Source organism: Toxorhynchites rutilus, chromosome 3 (genome assembly GCF_029784135.1).
Source record: "Toxorhynchites rutilus septentrionalis strain SRP chromosome 3, ASM2978413v1, whole genome shotgun sequence".
Classification (NCBI taxonomy): domain Eukaryota; kingdom Metazoa; phylum Arthropoda; class Insecta; order Diptera; family Culicidae; genus Toxorhynchites; species Toxorhynchites rutilus.
In genome coordinates this window covers 132457612-132484827 of record NC_073746.1, presented here as the reverse complement: position 1 = coordinate 132484827, position 27216 = coordinate 132457612, and the positions used below count along the sequence as shown (strand labels likewise).

The 27216-nt window shown below is 38.1% G+C and overlaps 1 protein-coding gene across 1 annotated transcript in view; it reads left to right on the top strand.

Moving 5' to 3' along the window:
* The window catches only part of LOC129773500 (uncharacterized), a 38623-nt gene extending 12878 nt beyond the window's left edge, over positions 1–25745 (top strand). Inside the window, exons 6-10 of the mRNA XM_055777112.1 lie at positions 11618–11816; positions 11880–12046; positions 24295–24530; positions 24592–24788; positions 24851–25745. Of these exons, the coding sequence (XP_055633087.1) occupies positions 11618–11816; positions 11880–12046; positions 24295–24530; positions 24592–24788; positions 24851–25263 (1212 nt within the window). The 3' untranslated portion in view covers positions 25264–25745. The remainder of the gene's footprint in view (positions 1–11617; positions 11817–11879; positions 12047–24294; positions 24531–24591; positions 24789–24850) is intronic.
* The last annotated feature ends 1471 nt before the right edge of the window (positions 25746–27216 follow it).

The window sequence follows — 27216 nt, the reverse complement described above, 5'->3', positions numbered from 1 at the left end:
AGAATGTTGCCGATTAGTCGTTCGATGGTTCCAGTAAGGATTAAAAATGCCGAATTGAAATGAGATATGCTGAAAATTATCCTCTGTGGCTCTGGACGAGATGGCTCCTGTGATATGTATGAATAGTACTAATGAAAAATATTGGGGAAGGGCGATAAATGCGGACACCTTAAGTAAAAGTTGTTTTTTTTCGTGAGTTTCACAAAAACTATATAGCTATCTAACCACGAATCGATAGTCTAAGTCTGTTTTCATAATAAAATTTATTTGTGAGGCACAAATCGTACAAAATGAATGTGTCCGGCATTTCAAAAAAATAAGAAAGTGTCGGGAAAAACGGACTTGAAGGAAAGATGTCTACCTGGGGGTGAGAAAGATGTACTCAACAGAAAGGTTTGACTAAAACACCTAGAAGGGCGTTGTAATTTCTCATTTTTTCATGTCTAAAATAGCTTCCGGCATCTGGACTGAATGCTTTTTTCCGCCAGTTCGAAAACCAATTTTCTGACTTCCGTCATGAACTTCCCATAGAATCTCCTCTCTAGGTCGAGGAGACGTCGCACTAACTAATGCTGCTGACTGAAAACTGTCGGAAAGAAAACTATCATAGCTGTGGCGAAAAATTGGAATTTTTGAAGTATCGAATGAGTGTTGTTTTTGGAATGTTGAAATTCAACAAAGCTGTGTTCATGGGAGTTACCCTTCCTTAACAGCTTTAACAGCCTCTTCCATCCGTTGATTCGTCCATGACTTCCGGTTGCTCTTGCAAACGTAGGTTGATTGGGTTGATTGGCCCAATTTGCATGAGATCAAACCAAAAGCATATTCCATTGCACAGTCCCGTATTCGATTAAATGACAAGCTGAGAGAGCATATATTGCTTGTGCCAATAGACCAATTTTTGGTTTAGATAATGCTCAACATTTTTCAATAGTTCGATAGTTGGTTTAATCTAGTCTTCTTCTTCTATATATATATATATATAAAAATCTCCTGTCACGGTGTTTGTTACCGAACTCCTCCGAAACGGCTCGACCGATTTTGATGAAATTACGCACTAAAAACTTGGTTTACAACCTATTTAAGGTTGTAAACTTTATACGATACCGCTAGGATACCGATTACTATTTATTTGATACCGAACAGGATGGCCCTATGCAAAGAGAAATTCAGACCTTTTTTTTCTTAAATTTGGCTCCAAACAGTTCATATAACCACAAATTTAAACCCCCATACCCGATGCATTAATCGTAATTTGGAGAGCATGTGTGTAGATTCAATGCGCAAGCGTTGCGAGAATCATAGAAGACAAACTGCACAGTGACGCGAGAAATTGTGATTCGATCAAAAAAACATTCATTGCCGCACATCGTTCATACCATGTTCTTCTTCAATAGCACTAACTTGCATCATTTTAGTAGTACTTGGCTGAGATGTCTATGCTAAGCAATATGCCTTGAATGTATTCAATGTGACTAGCTCAGGAACATGTGTGACTATAATGCAAGTCAGAAGGGCCGGGAAGGGGAAGAAGGGGAAGACGAATATTAGAATTAGAATTATTAGAATTATTATTATTAGAATAATTAGACGAATATAACATTAAAGAACGAGACCCCGCTAAAGGTAATTCATTCATTATGAACATCATTTCTCATTTTAAATTGTATCATATGATGATTCGATATGATCTGGACAACGCCATTCTACGATGTCGTGAGCTATGCCAACAATTTATAGTCGATATATGCGCGAAGGTTGCCACATAATTCGACCTAGCCGACATTTAGCTTCGTGTTCCATTTATGTGAACCAAAAATGGTAATGCATTTTCTGGTGGAATAAACACGCATTTAAAACAAAAATTTTGAATTACAAATCAGCTCTACATATCAAATGTGTTCTATGGAAAAAAGTGATACATCCTCTGCAAATGTGGAAAAATCTTGAACGAAAATTGTGTCTGGTGATGACTTTATATTATAGATAAAGTTTTGGTGGAAATGCAAGGAAATTTATAGAAAAAAGTTAAGTTTGGGTCAGGGCTATGTCTTCTATGTATCTGAACGACATCGAGTAATCATTTTCATTCAAACTTCAACCATTTGAATTTGTTTCTGGGTCTGCCAATAGAGAGTCAATTGCTCCACGAATACCGATGAATTATTTTGACGTTTGTTTTGCGACAAGGCAAAGTTGGCACATTTACAAAGAACGATTGAATGTGAGACGAACATATTGAGGAATGCAAAAGATTTTGTCGATCGAATCTTGAAGTCGAGTTTCAAACCAATCGGATTCTGGGGTATGGGTGACCACGAACATAGTACTTGCGTGGATCTGAAACTTTTACAGCCTTGTATGGTGGATGTAATGTGTACAATTCGTTTTCCTAAAGATTGTACCAACGACACGATCACAAGCATATGCGGATGTCCAATATATCAACGAAGAAATCAACAACGCAGACATTGACTCTGACAACCGTTGGACAGTAACATGTTCGCCTCAGCTGAGCACAGCACTCAAAATTATGGAAAATAATTCATAACATTCATAACTGTATTTCATAATTCCCGGTATCCAGTATTCTGTCTACGCTGAAAAGGTTAGAAAATAATCATTATACATTGTTTCATTTATAACATATAGAGAATGGCTTGATATAAGTGCTCACTCAATGTGCATATTAATGTTAGGTTCTGCAATTCGAACCAATAAATACATTTGCAATTCTGTGAATGAGGGAAGCAATATGGCTATATTTTAATTTCAGAATACCGATGTGAATACTCTATTGAAAGAAAACGACGAAATAATACGCTACAAAAAAAACCGGTACATCAGCTCCATTTAAGTTATCTGACGTATCGTTGGTCCCATTTCATGAACAGTTATAAATCTAGCCGTCTATATTGAAAAAAAAGCAAGCGCGTGTTTTCCACCAACGAGACAACAATTGAGCGAAATTGATATTGATTGACTTCATTACTGTTTTTCACTTTACATTTAACTTTCAGGAGATCAAACATGTCAGTTACGGTCATGAAATACATTGAATCAAGCAACACTGTACACACTTTCGTTCAATTTGTTCTGTTTTATTGATCGATTAATTTTAAGGATCGTTAAAACACTCAAACACGCTTGCATTATATATGTTTCATCTAACACCCAAAATATTCACTACAAATAATGTATATGGCCGAACAACGTTTGCCGGATCAGCTAGTTTTAATATATAAAAATATCATGTCACTGTGTTTGTGGTCGAACTACTCTTTTAGTAAGAGTACCAAATCAGAAAACAGGTCACGATTTTATTAAATTAAATTAACGTCAATAACTACTTTTGTTACGAATGCACTTTAATGATTTGAACATCAATCGAAATTTTTTTATATGCTTTAATTATGATTCACTAATCCGTTTTTTTATTAACGGAAATTGGGAGCATTCCCATTTTCCCATACATTTTGTCTACCCATTTGTGTGCTTACCTACCCGTGCTAAGGCGAAAATGATGCATATGTGTGATGCAATATTCATATACCACTGCAGCGTTGGTTCTATGAACAATTTGTAAAGATAAAATATTGCAATGTATGCTGCGCCTTTTTTCAACTGAATTCATTGAAAAAAGGCGCAGCAGACAATTGCCACAATTGTGAATCATAGTTTAATCCAGCTAGCGAGCAGACAACATTCTTGCCTGATGCTCCGGGTTCCATTGCTCTCGCAAGGCCAAGAATAAATCTACTTCAGCTGTTTCTTCAAAACGATCCATCGGTTCTTTTTAATGCCCCTAATATTTGCTACAGAAGAGTTATTTGAAATTTTTCGATGCATTCTTAAGCGATATCCGGCTTAACAAGAAGTCAATTAATTTTTATAACTTTTTCCAAAGAATGAGCTTGTGTGATGTCCGGAGTGTTTTCGGACATATTGATGACTACCGATTATGCCTTAATGTATGAGCATTACATCGTTCCCTGGTTGCTTCGTGTCTTATTCGACCTTTAAGACGCAAAGTAACTTTGGTGTTCCCATTTGTTGGTCTTTATATCTCATATTTCTGGCACTATTTAAAGAAATTCCGTACCACTTTCTCAGATAGACCAATTTTTGTTACGATCGAGCGATTAGAAAACTTTTGTTCACTGAATATCTTTATTATTTTCCGCCCCTCTTCCGTCAATAGAATACCTTTCGCCATTCCTTTAAATTCTACGTTAATCATCAATCTGACCAAATTCTTACGTTGCACATCTAAAATTTATCTTGTAAATTGAACATTCTCAAGTATTTTTTTCAAAAAACACAGGCTTGGTGATTATGCGAAAACTCGATTTTTATGCCCTGCGGCTAAACTTATGTCTCGGGAAAAAACGACGTTTGAATGTTTATATCCACCGATGCCGCCTTGTGTGTGTGTGTGTGATTGTGACGCACGTCCTTTCAATAAAATTGACTTAAATATACTATCACTACAGCAAAGAAATATTCCGATAAAAAGAACATTCCTAGTTGTTTTGTAAGTGTTTCAAGTTTTTTTCAAGTGCGGCTAAATGCGGCTGTAATAAAAAATAAATCATTCTGCTTGCTATACTTTTTCTCCAGTCAGCGAGCGGTTAAAAACATTTCTTCAGGATGAGAGTAGATAATTCATTGCAATACGTTGCACAGCTTTCGAGGCCTCTTCATTTACAATATACTAAATGGCATTTCTCTGAGATTGATTCTATTGGCTGTCAAATACGATACCGCAATCATTGAATAGTTGAAATTATTGCAAACTGGAAGTATTTATATTTTTCCCTATATTCGTTTTGTTCCTTTTGTAACAAATCGAAAGAATTTGTTCTTCCAACAGAAATGGTAGGCAAACGAAGGTCAAGTTCAGAATCACGTGTTTTTCCCTATTTCATTCATAGCTTCTAGATCAGCTGGTGCGTAGATTTTTATCGCTTGAAGCGAGCGTATGTTTGACTAAGCTGGGAATATAGTTTAGAATTAAGTACGCACATAGAACCAAAACAAACCATAAAATAGGCGAGCGCGCGAGCGATCGTAAAACCAAAGGCCGGTTGTGGCTGGAACAGAAACAAAAGGATCATTCATATCGATGTTCGCTCTGATTCTTGACCGAGTGACACATAGAATTTTTTGACTATATGAAGAAGCATTACTCACTTTCTCCTTCACTCCCAGTGTTTGACTTAGGATTAGGGTATATCATGTAAGCAAAAATTCTGTTTAAAACCCGACCAAAATTTAATAAAGTAAGTAGTATTAGGCTGCCTTCTGCAGCCAGAAGTTCTCTTAAGTTGAATTGAGACCCGTGTTGTTCCTTGAATATATCACAATCTTGAGTCCGCTAACGAGAGATCAGCAGCATCCAAACTTCCAACGTTCGAAGCAATAATTGTATAATTTGCGCTCGGAGTTCGTGAAGATCTTGTTCTCGTTGAACCTCCCGCTTTGTAGATTTCGACAAATTGTTCAAACTCCCGTTCGTCACGCGTTCCGTAGGGAATTAGTGCGAAGGCAGTTGAACCAACTTGTTGAGGGAATAATTTCGATAGATTGATCGACCTTCGTTCGTTACGCGTTCCGTAGGGAATCAATGCGAAGGCGGTTAGCTCAATTTATTGATAAAGAAACCTTCTGATGCACTTCAGTTCGTTACGCGTTCCGTAGGGAATTAGTGCGAAGGCGGTCTATGCAGTTTATTCTTGATAAATTCATACAACACTCTACTTCAAAATCTGTAACGTGCAAGCCAAACTCATTACGGTTGATTCCTTCGCGCAACCGAGTTCGCACGCCTACACTTTTACTTTGTCGTCTTCTGGAATGAACACCGGGTTATTTTTTGACGTAGAACTACGTCTTTCATTAAGGGTGCCAAATCAGAAAACAAGTCACGATTTTATGAAATAAAGTTAACGTAAATGACTATTTTTGCGGCGAACGGATTTTGACGATCTACATACCAAACGAATTGGAAATTCCCTAAGATTTGTTTGATATTCGATACATCACAATCCCCTGGTGTGCAAATGGTAAAAATTCATGAAAACTAGAAGCGTTTCCATTTTCCCATACATTTGTTCTGCTGATTAGTGTGCTTTCCCGAACAGAGCTGTCAATAACGAGCAACGAATGGGGAATCGTAAGATATAAAGTCTAGAGGCGAATGAACTGAAAAGTTTAAACCCTCTTAAAGCCAAAAAGAAGAAGAAGAAGATATAAAGTCTCCGTGAACAAAGGAAAGGAAGAAGAACGAAGGGGAATATTTGCCTAGGGTATAAACAGTGGATCTCGATCGAAGCAAACTTTCAGTCTCGTTCTGGTTTGAAAGCAATGAACATCGCTTGTTCTTTCTGGTTTTGCGTCATCACATGTCTTCGTTTCGGGTTGAGCTGCGGACGCGACCAAGTTATTCATTCGCTGATGTCTCTGGCGTTGCTATCAAACTGACGCCATTACATTAAGGTTCTGAGCTACACAATTGTATGGGGAATCATCATCGTCGCCTCACCAAGAAAATAAATGTTCTGGAAATTGGTCTGTGATTTGGTTTCGCATTGGCGGTAATATTAACAGAAGCGTTTCTATTGAGAATAGCGCAAAATGATGGGAAGTGTTTATATTCCTAGAAGCTTCAAGCCACTGATGTATGGCTGTATGAATCCTAAGACGAACGCTTGTTTGGCGCTTGGTTTACGTTGTACGAATGATGTCTAGAGGTGCGATTCCACTGAGGCAATACTGAATAACATGTAGCATGATATTTGATACTTGCATGTATTGTCATTGTTATTTTTTCCATGCGGTGACAATGTTATATTGATGTAGTTATGAGATGTGGAACAATGATGTTGTTACAACAAGTATATAATCGACTGTAGCTGAGTCTATGTCAATTGCGAAAAAGGCCACCGGAATAGCGTTCTAGGTAAATTTTCAATGCATTAACATGAAACAAATTGCGACATACGATCAGCTAGTGTATTGATCTGCGAGGACAAGAATGAAACATCAATCAATTATCGTCAATTGATTCTTCAATAAAAAAAAACTATTTCAGGGCAATCAATCTATTCTACTAAACAGTAACTTCTAAAATTTCACAGCATTATAAAATAATATCCGAAATTATGAACAAGCGACTTATATAAAATAACAGCGTAGTTCTACGTCAATAATGCGGTCGTATCTGGGACACAACCTCCTATAATTTTTTTGCCATCGGAAGCTGCCAATCCAACCACAATAATGATAGAAGGATGCTTGGTCAGATACATGTTTTTGTGCTCATCGGCCACGTCTTTTACGTTACGTTACGTCTATTTAAATTGAAAACATTATTGTTTGCAGGTGGGGAAAAAGTCTCATACAAAAATTGTTTATGAAGACAACTTTATATTATAATGAAAAAAATTCAGTAACAATGTTGGAATTGTATAGCTTTATGGTTGAATGAAAGTCAGACGTCGACACTATTTTTCTGTCATCGCGAATTACCAATTTACCACCATCTGACATATCGTGAAGTTGATGATAAACTTTTACATCAGAGGGATAGTGAGATATGCGGTGACGGTAGGTAGAGTGAGATAGCGATAATCGTGTCATACACCTGCGTGCATGTATAGAAAATCAAAGCATTGTACGCACAGGTAGAACGGGAATCTCATTGGTACGGTGGTGCAAACATTACTACGCATACTGAAGTATTAGGAGTATTAGGCAACAGAAAGAAAGCAGACGACAGCTTGCTAGTTTGTGCGTGTGTAGGCTTTGTTGTCTCTTTTTTCATATCCCTTGGATAGAATGATGTGCCCGGTGGATAGCTACGTATGTTTTCGTAGTAGTTTCTATGTATTCTAATTGTATTTCGCTGTTACTGTAGCTGACACTTTTGGTCGGTTCAACTTTAGTGCTTTTAGATAATGCTTGACATTTTACAATTATTCTATTGTTTATATCAAACGAAAATAATTTTATTTATTGTGATAGATGGATAGAATATATCTAATCTATTGTTGCAAACATCTCTGCAATCAATTAAAAGATTGTCGAGTTGTTAGCGGTCGAAATCATCCATTAGTTCCTACATTGTTAAGTGTTTAGATTTACATTTTATCCCCATGTCTTCCTGTAAGACGTAGTCCTGCCTCAAGGCAAAAGTAAACTTGGAGCATTCTCATTGGAAATGATTATTCTATTGAATGACAGGAAAATACTCTGTGGTTCCACATGTGAATCTCATGTGAATCGTAGCTACGAATCATTGAAGAATTCGCGTGTAATCTTACTTGTGTGTAATGTTGTAAAATTGCCACGGTTCCATTGAACCAAAACTGCTTAGGACAATCGACTTGATATTTTTGATTACACTACAACGTTTCGCTCGCGAAAGTTATTTTTTAACCTCAACCGTAAATCACTTATTTACTACATATAAGTGATTTGCGGTTGAGGTTTGAACATTGCTAATATTTGGTAGGAAGAATTAATGGTGGACACAATGTCACTTTTTATGATTAGTTAAATAAACTGGGTTAACACGTTAAGCGCCGACTTTTTCTTGGTGCGCTTTCCATTCAGCGCACATCAAGAGCGTTTGCACAATATTAGTGTCGTTCCCTGTGTTCAAACATATTTATTGTACGAAAAGAAAAAAGTCAGCAATTCGACAAGAAAATAGTAAAACATTCGAAAACAAACCATACATAGGGTTGGAGAAAAAGAAATGTTGTATTTCTGAAATTTGACGCTTTATTAAACATACTTAAAGTTATCCAATTTAGGTCAAATATGCGCCGTTCTGTTCGCAAACTTGTTGCCATTTAGAAGGCAACTTCATTATCCCCCCCTTATAAAACTCCCCCTCCTTATCAGCAAAAAAAACAGACAGCCAGTTTTCGCAAGCCTCTTTTGAGGCCAACTTAGTATCACCAAGAGCGTTTTGCATGGACCGGAAGAGATGATAATCATTTGGAGCCAGGTCCGGACTATACGGACATCCCATCCGAGCTCCCGTAGCTTCTGGCGGGTCATCAAAGATGTGTGAGGCCGAGCGTTATTCTGGTGGAAAATAACACCATTCCTATTGATCATTTTTGGCCGCTTCTGGTCAATCGCCTGCTTCTAACGGTCAAGCTACTCACAGTAGAGAACCGAGTTGAGGGTCTGGCCATAGTTGAGCAGCTCATAGTGGATGATTCCCTTCCAATCCCACCAAACACACAGCAAAATCTTCCTGGTCGTCAATCCGGGCTTGGTGATGTTTGGGCCGGCTCGCCGCGCTTTGACCACGCCTTTTTTCGCTTGAGGTTGTCGTACGTGATCCTCTTTTCATCACCATTCACCATCTTATTCAAAAATGGATCGAGTTCGTTCCGTTTCAGCAGTGCATCGCAGGCGTTGATTCGGTCTAAATGATTTTTTTGCGTCAACTCGTGTGGCACCCATACATCCAGTTTTTTTTTGGAATCCAATCTTCTGCAAATGGTTCCAAATGGTTTTATGGTCTATACCCAGTTCCTGGACAATCGAGCGAGTGCTCACATGTCGGTCTACTTGGATGATTTCAACGATTTTATCGGTTTCCACGACGATTCGCCTACCAGTACGGGGTGTATCTTCGACAGCCACTACACCAGAACGAAATCGATCAAACCAACGCTGTGCTGTGCGAATCGTTACAGTATCGGGTCCATAAACTACACGATTTTTTTCGGCCGCCTTCGTTGCAGTTTTACCTCGCAGGTAGGGTAAATGATCTTGGTTTGTCCAATTTGGGGTGTTTTTACGTAACTAGTAAATGCAAATCGATTTTTCTTCATGAAAATCACACATAATCGATACGAGTTTGGGTTTGTTGAAAAGCCCCAAGTCTCTAGTTGCTAATACTACCATAAGGTGTTGAAATTATTCAAATTTTTATGTTTTTTAACGATTTTCCTTAAAGAAGAATTATGATCATGGTTTGACCACCTCTGATCATGGTTTGCCCAAAAAAATGATCATGATTTGTCCGGTTTTAGAAATTTCCATTTTTGAATGAAAACATTCGAATTCACAACTAGATGTTGCATTTATCATTGCTTGAGTTTACTGTCATCATATTGATTCATTCATAATTTAGGCTTTCTTCAGAATATTGCCTTTTCTTGGGCATTTTAGAAGTGTTCACCTCAACACAATCAACACAGAAAAACCATACTTCTGCTATGCGCGAAGCACACCATAAACAAACATAAACAAACTGCAGCGCGCCAAGCGATTGCCATAGAAATCATGTGGACAAAACAACATTATTGAATTGGACAACTCATGATCAGAATTGAGTTCATCAAAATGCGTTAATTTAATGGTTTAGCTATGTAAATCCGATACAAATGGTGAGCAAGCATGATGTTTATAATATTTATAAGTGTTGTAATCCAGAAAAGGTCTGAATACGTGCCAAATAATCATTTGGTGATCGATTAAAAGTTAGCTCGAATGAGGGGCGCTTTGACACAAATAGAAGGTGTATTTTATAATCCTTTGAAACATGTGATTTCGTAAAAATATACTATCAAACTACTACAAATCATGTAAAAGGCAATTTCATTTATATGTTTCGAAACATTCGAAAGCCTTATTTGACACAGGAGCGCTGAATTAGAGCATTCAAAAAAGTGGGCAAACCATGATCATATTTTCGACTGGACAAACCAAGATCATTAACCCTAGTAAAAACGTAAAATATGGCGAATTTCTTGCTTGGTGGACTCCATCTTTGACGCGCTATAACTTGAGATTGAAAAGGACAATCACAATACTGTCAAAACGAGACTTGTAGCACAAATTGTCGTCTTTAAATAGCCGTGTAGTATGACCCGATGCGATAACTACAACACATGATATGTTTAAGTGTTGCCCTATATTGCCAATATACGACATTTCTTTTTCCCCAACCCAATATATTTTTATTTTATTATTCTGTAGCTGTCAGTCCCAGTCAGTCAGCACTTTTCTACCAAAACGCTCAACGTTATGAGCGGGTGAATTTCCCAGGAAAGATGTAAACTGCTAACAATTTCAACTGTGGCTTCATCCCAAATTATGATTAAAAATCCTGTATGTGAATTACTGCAGGGCAATCCAAAAACTTTTACTAATGTACTTCCGGAAAACCCCACGCACCTGTTTTTTTGATAATCAAATAATTTTGGGTATATCTCCGGTATATCTCCGGTATATCTCTTTGGGTATATCAGTGCACCCGTGGCCGAGTGGTTAGCGTCTCACATTATCATGCCGGGTGTTCGGGTTCGATTCCCGTTCTGGCCGGGGGATTTTTCGTCAAAGAAATTTCCTTCGACTTTGCACTGTGGTCACGCGTATTCACGAATTTGCCCCTCGGAATACATTCAAGGCGTGTTATTTGGCTTAAGAAATCTCAACTAAGTATTAACAAATGACGCTAGTTAATGCATACGTTGAGACGGCAAAAGTTCCACAGGGAACGTTAACGCCATCCAAGAAGAAGAAGAATCTCCGCCCAGAACGAAGCAAATGCTGTTTTATATAACCAGTTCCCAAAAGCGGTTCCAAGCCAGTCTTATTGAATGCATTGTTGCGACCGGTCGAGCTACAAGTGGCTCCGATCTTCGTCTTCTATAATCAAGAGCAGACGAACGTTCTAGCCGGTCGAACAATTATAATTCGGTTAATGAAAAAAATAAAAAAATTGCCAAGATCAATGGAAGGATTGAGATTGTTCATCTGCGTTCTGTGCGTAAATTTTGCCGTTGGTAAGCGTGTTCGTGCATAGTTTCCGTGAAAACTTGAATAAAGAATGGCGCCTTTTTTCACAGGACAGCTGAAGCTGAAACAATGCGGAAGTGAGCAGAAGTGTGTGCCGTTTAATGACTGTGCCGAATATAAACAATATGTTTTAGTGAAAACTAACCTTTGGCCTCGCTTAATACAAGTGGAGGTCGGAAACAATCTCTGCAATTACGAAAAGCAAGGAAAAATAATAGTAAGTGTAACATAATAATAAGTGTTCACCTTTTTTTTTTTATCCAAAATATATATTTTTATTAAGGCTCATATGGCGTCAGCCTAACGGGGCCGGGAGTTCAATATTTCGACAATGTTTGCTTACAACTATGTTACTAATATGTAACCGATTACTCGCGATTGGCTCGAGGTTAGTATTACAAGTGTTCTCATAATTGGTATGTTGCAGTCTTCGATGCTCTGTACGTGTGCCCGACACGGGATACTTCCTATTGGGATGCAGCTGACCATTAATCAGCAACGCCCCCTAGTCTGTAGCCCATATCTAGCGTGGTGCGTCTTTCTCGACTCGAGGAATCCAGCCGGCGCAATCATCAGCTCGTGTAGAGTTGTCATGAGCGGTACAACCTTTGGCTCTTGTTGAATGATCAGTGGACTGCACAACCTTCGGCCCGTGTATCTGTAAAGAGTGTGTGTATGTATTGCCGCGACTAAGTAAAAGTTTATCGATCGGATAGGAGGGATATGAAACGGGGACACAACGAAGGAAACATCATTAAACGTTGACATCGGCGTGTTCACCTTGTTAAGTGGTATAAATGTCACAGAAACATGTCGCAAAAATCAGGATCGTATTACACCGTTTGAGACATAATCGTTATACATTTATTTTCCAGTTCATTTTAATATTACAAAATGGGTACGTTTTTATGCAAAATACTCAGTTCATGATTCCAATCTCCTTTTGTTGTTGTCTAAGTAGTCAATTTCAATACATTTTTGAAAATATTTCGAAATATCTACCAAAACTTAAAAAAACAGTTGCCTTCCATTTCAACGGAGAAAACTGCCAATGCGTATTTCAAGAACAAATTCGCGGAGAACAAGAAAATGCATAGAGGAAGTGGGGACATAGTGGTTACTCTAAGGAATGTGTCCATTTCCAACATCCACATTCCTGTACAATTCCCTTTTTTCTAAGAATATTATAGTTCAACAAATTGTCGTTCAAGATAACATACGACTTTTAATGTAAAAATTCTAAATAGTACATTTTTTATCATTATAAAAAAAGTGAAAAACCGAACTTTTTTTTTGCTTGGTGGTGAAGTGGTTACTTAGTGGGGGCAAAGTGTTCATTCGCACTTATCAAGCTAAATGGGATAGATTTATGCGTTGTTTTCGTCCAATTTAGTGCAAATCATATTCGATATAGTAGGTACATGTATGAAATAAGCTTGGCCTATTCACATAAATTTTCTCATGCATACAAAAACGTTGTAAGAAACACATAAGGTTCCGCATAATGAGGCGTGGTTTAGTTGGAGTGGCATATTTTTCCAGGGTAAAAGCCACAAAGGGAACCTCTTCAAGAGCAGAATGTGATGAGGTATATTAGCTTTAGTAAACAGAACATTATATGTCGTTATGCACCTATGACCACTTCGCCTCCAAACATCAAAGTAATTCATATGCTTATTAGTCGCTGAGATTGGACAAAATATCAGTTCAGCTCTCCTAGAAAATGTGAACAGCTGTCCAAACTGATGATTTGTTCAACATATCAGATTGAATAAACTGAATTTCACGAGAAATTCCTTAGATACCATGCGCACAGAACTACACCCAAAGTTAATTTTTAGCACATGTTATGGCATCCTGATTTATTACATTTAAGCTGAAGAATAACAGAAAATGTTCTACTCCCCAATACATGTATACCATTTGTATAATATAGATGCTAGAGTCAATATGAGCGAGCGAAACTGGAGACACATTTAAATGAAAGCATATGTGATCGTCCACGAAAAAAGGGACCTAGTACGTGATTTTTGGCAAATTCGCTTTTTCAGTTTTTTCGGGACCGGAAACCCCCGAAAAACCGTTTAAAACAACTCCGAAGTCGAATATTGACGCCGTAAATACAGTTTTCGTACAAGCCCGATAAAAATATTTATTTCGAAACGCATGAAATTTACAAAATTGCATTTTCTACAGAAGGTTGTTTTAATGCTCAGAGTGGTTTACGAAGTTGAATCGACCATCCAAACCGAAATACCGTGGATAGTTTGTAACGCAATCTCGCGGAGTGATAGTAAAAACATTAAACGCGTTTTCTCGAAATGTTGAAAACACGGACTAGGTCCCTTGCTCCGTGGACGATCACATATGAAAACTTTTCGTATAGTTTTCCAAATACACGGCCCAGACAGAGAAAGATATATTCTCGTTCATGTTCTGCTTTGTCCTCTTAGAAAACATTTCCAACTTCATTTTATGATGAGGTGTAATATTATCACGCTTCTATATAACAGCACTGGCAGCTATATGGATAGCGTGGTCGTGTGAAATAGCTTTGCATTTCAGCCGGCCTTGGTTCGATCCCCATTGACGTCGCATGGGCTTTTTTGACACAATCCCAAATGAAATGAGAAAAGAAAACAGAAAGAGATGTCCGCTCGCATACATACAAGCCATTTTTAAGCTTTTAAAACAGTTCATTATTTGCGCATTCGACCCTCCAGCACACGAAATGGCATCATTTCTGCCAAAGATTAAATGTTTTCTGCCAACGCTAGTTTGGGTGTACGGCCGAATGGCTATCGAGAGAGCAATTTCTGTTTTCATTTATATTTCGACATGCGACTGCGCTACTGAAGTACAGGGTGACTCAAGATTCATTAAATTCTTCAAACATAAGGTGCCTATCAATACGGTATCAATAGTCAATAGTTATGCTACCAAACAAGCAGGCCCCACTGATCAATTTGCCCACACTACTCCTACCTTTCCAGTTGGCAACTGTGAATTCTGCCTGGCCAGTTGCAGTGGCTAAACTAATTCCCTTTGAGGCGAAAATTAAATTTTCGATTTCACCTATTTTTACAACATTGAAATGAGCGCTCCATCATATAAAATAACCTTGTCGAAGGCAGTTTTTGTCTAGATAAAAAAGATCTTCCCTTAAGATTTTTTTAGCGCTTCCTATCTAAGTTACGTTAGGGTCACCATGAAAAAACGACTTCTTTGCTCTAACGTTTTAGACCAAAATTGTCTTGATACGGCTTTTAGAGCTTGTCCATGTGAACATTTAGCGATGCAGAACTTGTCAATATCTTAATCCTGTTCAAAGTTATCGATATTTTTTTATCCTTAAAAACTCACGATTTCAAAATTTAATTTACTCAAACACAAAAAAAAAGTCTTGAAAATCTCGCATTATGTAGAGTCAAATATGCCCTTTTTCATTATTAAAAATATGCCAGCAATAAACTTGTTTTTATGTTTGCACAAAAAAAAACGACAAACAAATGAAAAGAACGTTTTTTTATGGAGAAGAAATATCAATAACTTTGCATAGAGTTGAAATATTAACAACTTCTGCATCGCAAAAAAATTGTCCTAGTAAGCTCTAAAAGTCTTCTGAAGACAGTTTGCATGTTGAAAACCCGTTTTTTCATGGTGACCCTAATGCAACTTTGAAAAAAAGTACTATATGGGTTAATTTAAAAAATAGAAAAAAAACACTTTATTCCACAAAGTTGCTTAAAATATCTGGGGCTACAACATTGTCGAACTATGTTTAACTCTATCTATAAAGATAAGAAAGTTAGATTGGTTACTTCATCGAACATGATGGTTATCCTATTCCTGATAATATGGAAATAAGCTAATTTGGAAATAGACGACGCTCCTAATGTGGTGAAGTTGGTAGCTAGAGGGACGGATACCACCAACATGTCGTTCGTCTCATTCAAAGTTGGTCTCGATCCGGCTTTGAAGAGCAAAGCGCTTGACCCGAAGACGTGGCCTGAAGGAATTATGTTTCGCCAGTTCGAGGACTACGGTTCCCAAAAATTTCGCAGGCTATCTTCCGTGAATCCAGACTCACCACTGATTGCCGTGAGGAAGCCACCATCAGCTGCCATAGTTTAAACCCAGGACGTTTTGCCTACAGCACTAAGGGAGATCCTAAGCCACCCGACCAAGTCGAGCATCTAGATAGTTCTTGCAACAATAGTTCCTGCCTTCAAATTCATCCTGGTCCTTCGGTCGAGGTCGGTCAAGGGATCTCCCTACCCCCTCGCACAGGCAAGTATGCGTATTCTTGTAACGTCCATCTGCCTGATCCCTCTTCGTGTTACAGATCCAATGATACTGCACCTCCCCTCAGTAGTACTCAACAATTTCAGACAAGTCATGAACAGAATTTCATCGATGAGTCTATGGAGGTTCGTACGGAGGATACTACCAACATCGAACGTTTGGATGAAGATTCCCTATCCGAACCTGTCTCCGAGCATCGTAGTATTTCCCTCAATACATCATTGCCGGGAAACCTGGGAATCTACTACCAGAACGTGCGAGGTCTGCGTACAAAAATCGACGACTTTTTTCTGGCAGTCACTGAATCGCGCTACGACGTAATTGTCCTCACCGAGACATGGCTCGACGATAGGATATGCTCTGTTCAGCTTTTCGGTGACTCTTACATTGTATTCAGGAAAGATCGTAACCGCTCCAATAGCACGAAAACAAGAGGTGGTGGAGTACTTATCGCCGTCTCAGTTTCGCTGAACTGCTGTCTTGATCGTACTCCCGTCGACGTTTGTCTTGAACATCTTTGGGTGACGCTGAGGCTATCCAACTTTCGAGTCAGTATTGGTGTGCTATACTTACCACCTGATCGCAGAAATGATTTACGCAGTGTAAACAAACATATTGAATCTATCAGTGCTATTATGTCGGAACTCCATGCACTGGATCACGCACTCTTGTTTGGGGATTACAACCAACCTGGGCTTGTATGGACCCCCATCACTTCAAACTATCTAACGGTAGATGTGATGAGATCACATACTTCTATTGCATGTGCTGCACTATTGGATGGTTTCAGTTTGAATGGCTTGAAGCAAATAAATAGAATCCTGAATAGAAATGAACGACTCCTCGACTTAGTACTGATATCAGATTCTCTAATAGGGCAATGTCAGTTATCAGAAGCTATAGAACCGCTAACTACCATCGACACTGACCATGCACGTTTGCGATGCCTAAAACGTACAAGGTCCAGAACACTTCGGAAGTATTGTAGAACTCGTTGTCCCTTCTATAAGCTACAGTTTGCACGCGCCAGCAACGATTACCGAATTTACAACCGATATCTGTACAAACGTTACACTATTCGTGCACAAGACAACCTACGGAGTAATCCGAAGCGGTTTTGGAATTTCGTAAACACTAAACGGAAAGAAAGTGGACTACCGGTAGAAATTTTCCTGGATTCCGAATCAGCTCGATCCCCTTCTGAAAAAAGCGAGTTTTTCGCTACACATTTCAAAAGAGCATTCAATTGCTCCATCGCTACCGATGAACAGGCAGTTGCTTGTAGAGACACACCAAACAATGTCTGTGAACTGACAGGTATTACTGTTACCCATGAACAGGTAGAATCTGCTATTGCCAAGATGAAATACTCTACATCAGCTAGCCCGGATGGAATTCCCTCCTGCGTTTTGAAACGTTGTTCAAGCGCATTGGTGCATCCATTAACACTGATTTTTAATATGTCGCTTCAAGAAGGCAGATTTCCATTTAGTTGGAAGTTGTCTGTGATGTTCCCCGTCCACAAAAAAGGTGATAAGCAGAATGTTGAAAATTATCGAGGCATCACCTCTTTATGCGCTTGCTCGAAAGTATTTGAGTTAATTGTTAATGATGTATTGTTCCGGAGCTGTAAAAATTATATATCAGTTGATCAACATGGATTCTACCCTAAAAGATCTGTTTCCACAAATCTGGTGCAGTTCACTTCATTTTGCTTAAGTAGTCTAGATGCCGGTTCACAAGTTGACGTGATATATACCGACCTCAAAGCAGCGTTCGACCGAGTCGATCATAGGATACTACTTTTAAAACTGAATAAACTCGGAATCTCTAGTGATCTCATCAAATGGTTCGAATCATACCTTACAAACCGCAGACTATGTGTCAAAATTGGATCGGAATCGTCAGAATATTTTTCCAACAAATCCGGCGTTCCACAGGGAAGCAATTTAGGCCCACTCTCAAATTTTTATGAATGAATTATCGGAATTACTACCGCCAGGATGCCGCCTTTTCTACGCAGACGATGTCAAGATATACATAATAGTAAACAATATTGAAGATTGTCTTCTCTTGCAACAATGGATTGATACTTTTGAAGAATGGTGCTCCAAAAACTTATTAACTATAAGCATTTCGAAATGCAATGTAACATCGTTTCATCGGAAATTGAATCCGATTACCTACGACTACAACATCTCCAGCCAACCTCTTGTACGCGTTAATCATATACGTGACCTGTGAGTTATCCTTGATTCAGGACTCACGTTCCGCCTTCATTACGATGGAATCATCGCAAAAGCCAATAGACAATTAGGTTTCATTTTTAAAATAGCTAACGAATTTCGCGATCCTCATTGCCTTCGATCACTGTATTGTGCACTTGTACGCTCGATTTTAGATTCAAATGCTATCGTGTGGTTTCCATATCATAGCACCTGGATAAATAGATTCGAGTCAGTACAAAGAAAGTTCGTGAGATATGCTCTACGCAACCTTCCTTGGCGAGATCCCGTTAATTTACCACCGTATGAACATCGATGTAGGCCGCTTGGACTTGATACACTGGAACGTAGGAGATCTGTCGCTCAAGCTGTATTTGTTGCAAAAATTTTGTTGGGTGAAACCGATGCAGCGGAAATATTGTCACAATTCAACGTTTACGCACCGGAGAGAGTTCTAAGACGAAGAGATTTCCTACTACTTGATGCACGTATTGCAGGTTATGGACAACACGACCCAATCAGATTTATGGCGGCAAGGTTTAACGAAGTTTATGAGCATTTCGACTTCAATACTTTAGCGGCAATATTTCAGCGCAGACTGTGGAGCAGAAGATATTAACTCTACCGGTAACATGATTTTGTGAATAACGTTTCAAGCCAACAATGACTTAGTTCTAAGAATTTTTTATTTTGTTTATAGTTTGATTTTATTTTTTGATCACTTGATGTGCAATATGTTTTTATGTATGTTCTAGTTCAACTTAACCGTTTATTGTAAATTTATTGTTATTTTATTGTTTTTCAAACACGAAAAGATATGAGGTTTTTATGCCCTCATGAGTACGTTAACTCGAAAGGGCTTTTCCTCATCATGAAACATATCATTAATGCATCAAGCTAGATGGAAATAAATAAATAAATAAATAAATAAATAAATTATATTAGACTGTCAAAAAAGTCCTGCGGTATTTCCGCGAGGTGTCGTTGTAAGCGCGTAGTTCTAGTTGTATTCATTGTATCGAGTCATACTATAGCTTGTTGGAAAGGTATTTTTGCGCGCTATAATAGAGTCCTTGACAGTGTTTTGTTTGGTTAAGTCGTTCGTGAGTTATAGTGTCGCAAATATGGAGCAAAATAAAGAAAAAATCCGACATATTTTACAGTACTACTATGACAAAGGCAAAAATGCATCTCAAGCTGCCAATAAAATTTGTGCAGTTTATGGACGCGATACAGTTTCCATTTCCACCGCACAACGATGGTTTCAACGTTTTCGTTCTGGTGTAGAGGTCGTCGAAAATGCGCCACGCTCCCGAAGGCCTATCGTCGAAGATTGCGACAAAATCGCTGAATTAGCCACGAAAGACCGGCATAGTAGCAGCCGTAGCATCGGCCAAGAGCTGGGGATAAGTCATCAAACCATTATTAACCATTTGAAGAAGCTTGGATTCACAAAGAAGCTCGATGTATGGGTGCCACACACGTTGACGCAAAAAAAAACATCTTGACCGTATCGACGCATGTGAATCGCTGCTGAATCGCAACAAAATCGACCCGTTTCTGAAGCGGATGGTGACCGGCGATGAAAAGTGGGTCACTTACGACAACGTGAAGCGCAAACGGTCGTGGTCGAAGCCCGTTGAAGCGGCTCAGATGGTGGCCAAGCCCTCATTAACGACCAGGAAGGTTCTGCTGTGTGTTTGGTGGGATTGTCAAGGAATAATCTATTATGAGCTGCTTCCCTATGGCCAAATGCTCAATTCGGACCTGTACTGCCAACAACTGGACCGCTTGAAGTTAGCACTCATGAAGAAGAGGCTATCTTTGATAAACAGAGGCCGCATTGTCTTCCATCAGAACAACGCCAGGCCACACACTTCTTTGGTGACGCGCCAGAAGCTCCGGGAGCTCGGATGGGAGGTTCTTTTGCATCCGCCGTATAGTCCGGACCTTGCACCAAGTGACTACCACCTGTTTCTGTCCATGGCGAACGAGCTAGGTAGTCAGAAGTTAGCCACAAAAGAGGCCTGTGAAAATTGGCTATCCGAGTTTTTTGCCAATAAGGAAGCGAGCTTCTATAACAGGGGTATTATGAAGTTGGCATCTCGTTGGGAACAAGTCATCAAACAAAACGGCGCGTATTTGACTTAAAACAGATGATTGTAACTAATTTTATGAACAATTGAAAATTCAAAAAAAATACCTCAGGACTTTTTTGACAGCCTAATATGTAACCACTTTTTTGAATACAATTTTTGTCTAGAGAATAACTGTCGAGCTCTAGATGCTAATTTTCACATGAATGCTCCCTGGACCATTGGCATTGGTGCGGAATTTGCAAAAACTGGGCTTCCCGATTGAAGCCGAGCCAGCCGAGGTGTTGGAAACGTTATTATAATAATAAAAATGGTAAAGAATTGTCATTTCAATGAAACCAAATTAATAGAAACTAACGCCATTCATCTTTGTTTTCTTTTAAATTTTACGCTTAAAGCTCCCAAAAAACAACCTGTGCTATCGTATCACATGTATTTTAGCCACATTAGCCTCAAAGGGAATTAGTATAGATAGAGATAAACATAATTCGACAATGTTATGGCTTCAGTTATTTTAATCAACTTTGTAGAACAAAGTTCTATATTTTTCTATAATCGATTCGGCACTTTTTATTCTATATAGGCAGCATTAGAGTGACCATGAAATAACGGGTTTTTTTCTATAACTTTAATATCTTGGACTAGCTGACCAGGCGAACTTCGTCCCGCCCAAAATTATTATTATGAGAATAATGAGAATTATTTTTTTCGAACTTTCTCTAGAAGCTTTTCAAACATTTCAAAACTTTTTCCCACCATAATATTGATCTGTGGGCCGATACAAATACAACAAAACAAAGACGGCTCAAATCGGACCATTCCCTCATCGTGTTTTGAGCTTAGTAACACATTTGGCCTTCCATTTTTATTTATTTAGATCAGCTGTTCCATGTCAAACCGATATATTGGTTCTCGTGAAAAGATGTTATTTTGTTCTTTAAAGCAAAACATTAGTTCCTTCTTTTTTTTTGTTATGGTGACCATTTCGATTTGAAGGTGCCCCGAAAAATCAAAATTTTCCTCTTTTTTCAAAAAATCATCACCTTTGATCTACTGGACCGATTTAGACGTTAGACATATCAAATTGAAGCCAACTAGTCTTTTTTGAAAAAAAAATGCATTAGCTTCAAATTGATATATCAATCATCTGAATCGGCCCAGTAAGTTGAAAAGTGATGATTTTCTGAATAATGTAATTTTTGGAAAAAAAGGGGAAAATGATATTTTGAACCATCGCTTAACTATGAAAAATCTCCAAAACAAAAAAAGCCTCCCAGATTTTTGGATATTGTGTAAAAAAAAAAGCTCAGCTTTCAAGAAAAAAATATTGAAAAATATAGCGCTCTTGGTACCGAGACAATGAAAACGATATAAAACAATACAATCAATAATTCCGAAATCCAAATCCAATTTTTCAGGAAGTGTAGTATGTTCCAAGGAAGACTTATTGTCTTCAATTTAATATGTCAATCATCGGAATCGGTGCAGGTGTTCAAAAGTTATGAAATTTTGTAAAAAGTCATTTTTGAGAAAAAATGGAAAAAAAACTTTTTTCGTTACACCCTAAAATCGAAATGGTCACCCTAATGAAAAAATAAAAAACTACGGATCTAATGTTTTGCGTTACGGAACAAAATTATAGCTTTTCACGAAAATCAGAAAACCACTATATCGGTTTGACATGGAATGAATAAAATTCTACATGAAAATTGTCTTCGGACGACTTTTAGAGCTTATCAAGGTTAACATTTAGCAATGCTGAACTTGTCACAGTTCGCATGTTGTTGCTCTAGCCGCCAATTTCCCCTTAAATGCGTTTCCTGGATCATTGTGCATTGGCGTAGGAATTGAGTTCTCCCCGGAGAATACAGAGATGGTCGCCTTTTCTATGAAGCATAGAGTAGCAAAATTAAAGTTTCAGTATTTGGGTACACCGATCTTTCATGCAATGTCATTCAAGTATCTTGTATCTAGTTCGACTCCAAATGTGCTTGGGGAGTAATATGGGTATCTGAGTAAAAAATGTCATCAAAAAATAAATTTTCCTCGTACAATTACCGGTACCGGGAACGAACAACTATTCTCTCAGTGATGGAGTATGGCTTATTCTGTTTTCAATCAACTGCCAAAACACACCTCATTAAACTCGAGCGATTTCAGTAACTTTGTCTCCCTATTGCGTTGTTGTGTATGCCCTCATGAACCCATTGGTGATTTGAAATTTTGAGCAACTGATCGAATTGAGCTTTCATTCAGGATTAATCACAATGAATTCATCTCCATGCAGGTTGCTCCTTCTTCATATATCCCCAACCGTGTTTGTTTTCTTGACTACTTAAATTCCCCTGTTATTTTTGACCTGTTCATTGAGCAGGAAACCCATGGAATTCCAGATCATCATCGATCAGAGATCGTTCTAACGAACTTCGATGCAAAGTATACGCATATCAATTGTGGTAATATGTACTTTACCGATGGATCTTCTATGAACGAGTCTACAGGATTTGGAGTGTTCAACGGAATTTCCTGCACCTCCTGTAGCCTTCAGATCCCTTCCTCAGTGCATACAGTGTATATTAGGGTGCCAATGAATGTATGGGAAAAAATCGACCCTAAAATTTCAAAAAGTTACCCTATACAAAATGTTCACCACCTCGAAAAAACACCCTATGCAGAATTCCAGCTCAATTGGACTTAAGGGAGGGTTTCGCAAAGCGGTTAAAGTTTAAGTTTTTTGAAAATCGAAAAATCACCCAAGGGGGGAGTAAAGGGAATCGGGGTTTTCGAAAAAAAAATTTTTGATGCCAAATGTCTTAGATAGGGGGTCTTCGTAGCCACTTGGTTACGCGTTCGCTTACCAAGCGATCGATCGTGAGTTCAAACTCAGGGCCCTCAATTGACCATCTTTGTGTTGTTATAGAATAACTACGTCCACGCAATCATCATCAGCGATGGAAATCGATCCACGGTGGAACAAAGATCGATTCATCCATACAACTGCTCTGCTCTGCAAGAAACATCGGGCTGCTGTTCTATAAATAACCCAACAATGATCAATATCAACTGTCTCCGCTGTCCGGTCTGCTGAACAATGGATGAACAGAAAGAATACCCTTACGCCTAGAATGGCTACTACTGTGTAATTTACCATAATGTAATGGAACAGAAAAACTTAACGCCTAAATGGCTACTACTAACTACTGTGTAATTCACAATTTATGGAAACATAAACATATGTACATGTACACGATTAAACCCGGCTCTGTTACAGCTAAATGCTAATGAGCCTAATAAATAAATAAATGGAATAAAAAAAAAAAAAAATGTCTTAGAATTGCAAAACGTCAAGATCTAGTGTCATCTCGAAAAATTTTTTTTTTTGTCAAAAATCGGGATTCTAGGACTTTTTTTCGGAGTACGGAACGAAAAGTATGTTTTTGGGTGCCAATAAAAATAGTTATCTCGACTTTTCATTCGGAACATGCTACGAAATGTGGATTTGCACGATAATATACCCTATGCAAAATATTAGCTCATTCGTGCTTCATTTACTGGTGTCACAAGTGTTAAAATTTGAAAAATCACCGGAAATCAGAGTTTTGAAAAAACAAAATTGTTGGCAAATGCCTTAAAACTGTATGACACTTCGAGATTTAAAGTTAATCATTGAATTAATGAAAAATGTTTGTAAAAATGTTATAAAACTATAGTTAAGCGTTTGGCTCCTCATATGGAAATAGAAGATATAGTCCTACGTCAAAGGTCAAAACGAAATAAAATAAAATAGAAAAGGAACGCTTTAGATAACATAATTTAAAATATTTCATTATTTATTTCAGATTTTTAGCATCTGTTGTACACAATCTGGCCCACAGTCAGGATTAGCTATGCTGGATACGAAGAGTTGCGGAAGAACGAGTGGCGATCGGGTGTCGAAAGGTAACGATACCGCACTGTACACTTATCCCTGGATGGCATTACTACAAGCAGACGATGGTGCATTCGTTTGTGGAGGAACTCTGATTACCAAGCTTTATGTTCTCACCGCAGCACACTGTTCCCATAGACGTTCAATGTAATGACTATTTATCAACTTTATTATCCAAGAGGAATAACAATCAATGTTCATATTTCAGAGAATCTGTACGCTTGGGAGAACACGACCTATCCAAAGCACAAGATTGTATTGAGCATGTAGATGGAGACGACTGTGCGCCAGATCCCCAGAACATTGCAGTTGCCAAATTTATTAGACACGAAAAGTACAGTTCGTCAAAGCGCAAACATGATATTGGGTTGATCAGACTAGCTACTTCCGCTGTGATTAATGATAGTATGTTGATTTATGGTGTGTTGGTTGATTAACTTACTATATTCTCTCTCCTTACCTGATAGATGTGCAAACAATTTGTCTCCCAATCAGCAACTTTCGGAACAATCCTGAACCGGAAAGGATGATCGTCACTGGATGGGGCAATACTGAGGAAAACAATGGATCCTCCGATATATTGCAGTCCGTTAGTCTGCCAATCGTTTCCAACGGTGAATGTAGGCCAACACTAATGCAACTGAATGATGCCATTTCACTGGATGATGACACTCAGCTTTGTGCGGGTGGCGTGGATAGAATGGACAATTGCGCCGGTGATTCGGGAGGACCACTACAGTATTTTTCAAACACAGAGGCACGTGCTGTTCAGCATGGAATTGTGTCGTATGGACTGAGCTCTTGTGGTGTTGAAAGTTTACCGGGAGTGTACACTAAAGTTTCATATTACATTAATTGGATTTTACAGAACATAGTTTAGGTTTTACATATATTTATATTGGAGACAATAAAATTAAGTTAATTAACATTTTTGGTTAAGTATGTGCACTTGACAAAAATTAGAAGAGCTGATGAATGAATGCTTGCACTGAAATTTAACTTTTTTTTCAAATTAACTCGAAGCATTAACATGTACTGTTGATTGCCCGCTAGTCTAGAGCGAACCTTAAACAATGATCTTATTGAATATCCAAATAGTTCTTAAGTATCTCTCAGCAACATTACATCTCCCAGGCCCCAAAATCTATTTCCCGAAGAAATAATCCACAAATTACACTATGCTGTGTATAGAGATTCATAATGAGAGAATGAGGAAGGGTGACTGAATTTTGGAGAATGAAGAGATGAGAGAAATAGATAGGGTAGCTTGGGATAGAAGTTGTGATGTTCGGGGACTTAGTTTTGTACGATAGACTCTAATGGTTGTGGAAATAAACGTGGCTTATATAATCTGCAAATTAATCAGTGAGTGTTAATTATAGAAGCGGTCTGGATACCAGTTGCGCGAGGTAAGATACAACACTGTGGTTCCCTCGCTCACGTTTATGAATATCTTCACCAGGAATCTTACCATTAACCGACAAGCGGTGACATTATGAATCAAAACTTCGCTTCAAACCAATGAAGTGATCGGCATGGAAATGCGTAAAAAAGTAATATGGCACCTTCAATATCGCTATTTCGGAACGCCTCGACTATACTGGGACTATAGTCTAATTTTTCGCAAGTGTAATATTTTTTCCAAGAAAGACTAGCTCATTTTATTGGTTTAATTTGATATGCCGATTTTCTGATTCAGTCCAGTTGTTCAAAAGTTATGGATTTTTGGAAGAAAAGGCAACAAACGATTTTTGGGACCATTAGTTGACTTTTAAAAATCATAACTTCAAAACGACAAAAATCACATCTGTGATTTTCAGATATGTTATGCAAAAAAAACTCAGAAAAAATATAAAAAATATGTCACTCTAGCCGATTTTTATATAAACCATAAAATTCGGCTAGGAAAAACGGCTGCACGTATCAATATGAAACGTTCACAGATGTTTAGAGGATACACTAGGCTAAAAATTTACCGGCAAACATAAGAACTTATTGCGAGATTTGCAAAACTACAGTGGATTTTGTAAAGCACTATAAAAATCCTGTTTTTGGCACTATCTCGAAATCGATGCAAAAAATTAAAATTATTTTTTATTTCGTCAAAGTAACAAATCATCCTTGTGCAGAGTTTATTGTAGTTTTCAAAACTGCCTTTCGATTTGTGGTGCGATGGTTGTTTATTGAATGATTCATCATCAAAAACGAAGGGGTAATTTTTCATTCAAACTGAAATATCTCTATGTAGGAAGGTCCTACTGGAACGTTCGTGGAACCAAATATAAGCTGGTTGATAAGGTTAATTGGATATGCTGTTGAGTTGGTTAGCAAAAGATTGTGTTAGTCCAGAATATTCTTGAAAAAACAGAGAAAAATCGGTTTTTCATTTCTAACCGACATTGTTGCCCCCTACATCTACACACATCAATATGAATACTTGTAAGTAAAATATTCTAATACATGAAAGTTGTAGCTTCAAAATGATGCATATCCCATCGATATGCGTTGAATATTCACGAAGTTACAGCATGTAAAAAATCAGTTAAAATTTCCGAACTCTGTTTCTCTAATTTTTTTTGTCGAATGTACACCAAGCTTTTTTTTTCGCGGGGGATACGTTTCTCGTAAAAAAAACCGCGTTGAAGAAAAACCGCGTTAATTGAAAAATCCGCGTAAAAAAACCATCTCACCTAATAATAGATATCAAATGGGACTATCCTTACGTAGAAGGGAAGTAAAAAGTTGAGTGTTGCTCCCTTCCGAAAACCCGTACTTTTTTCCTGCAATTTCGTTGGTTACTGGTAGCTATAGTTCGATTTTCCTCCCGAATGAG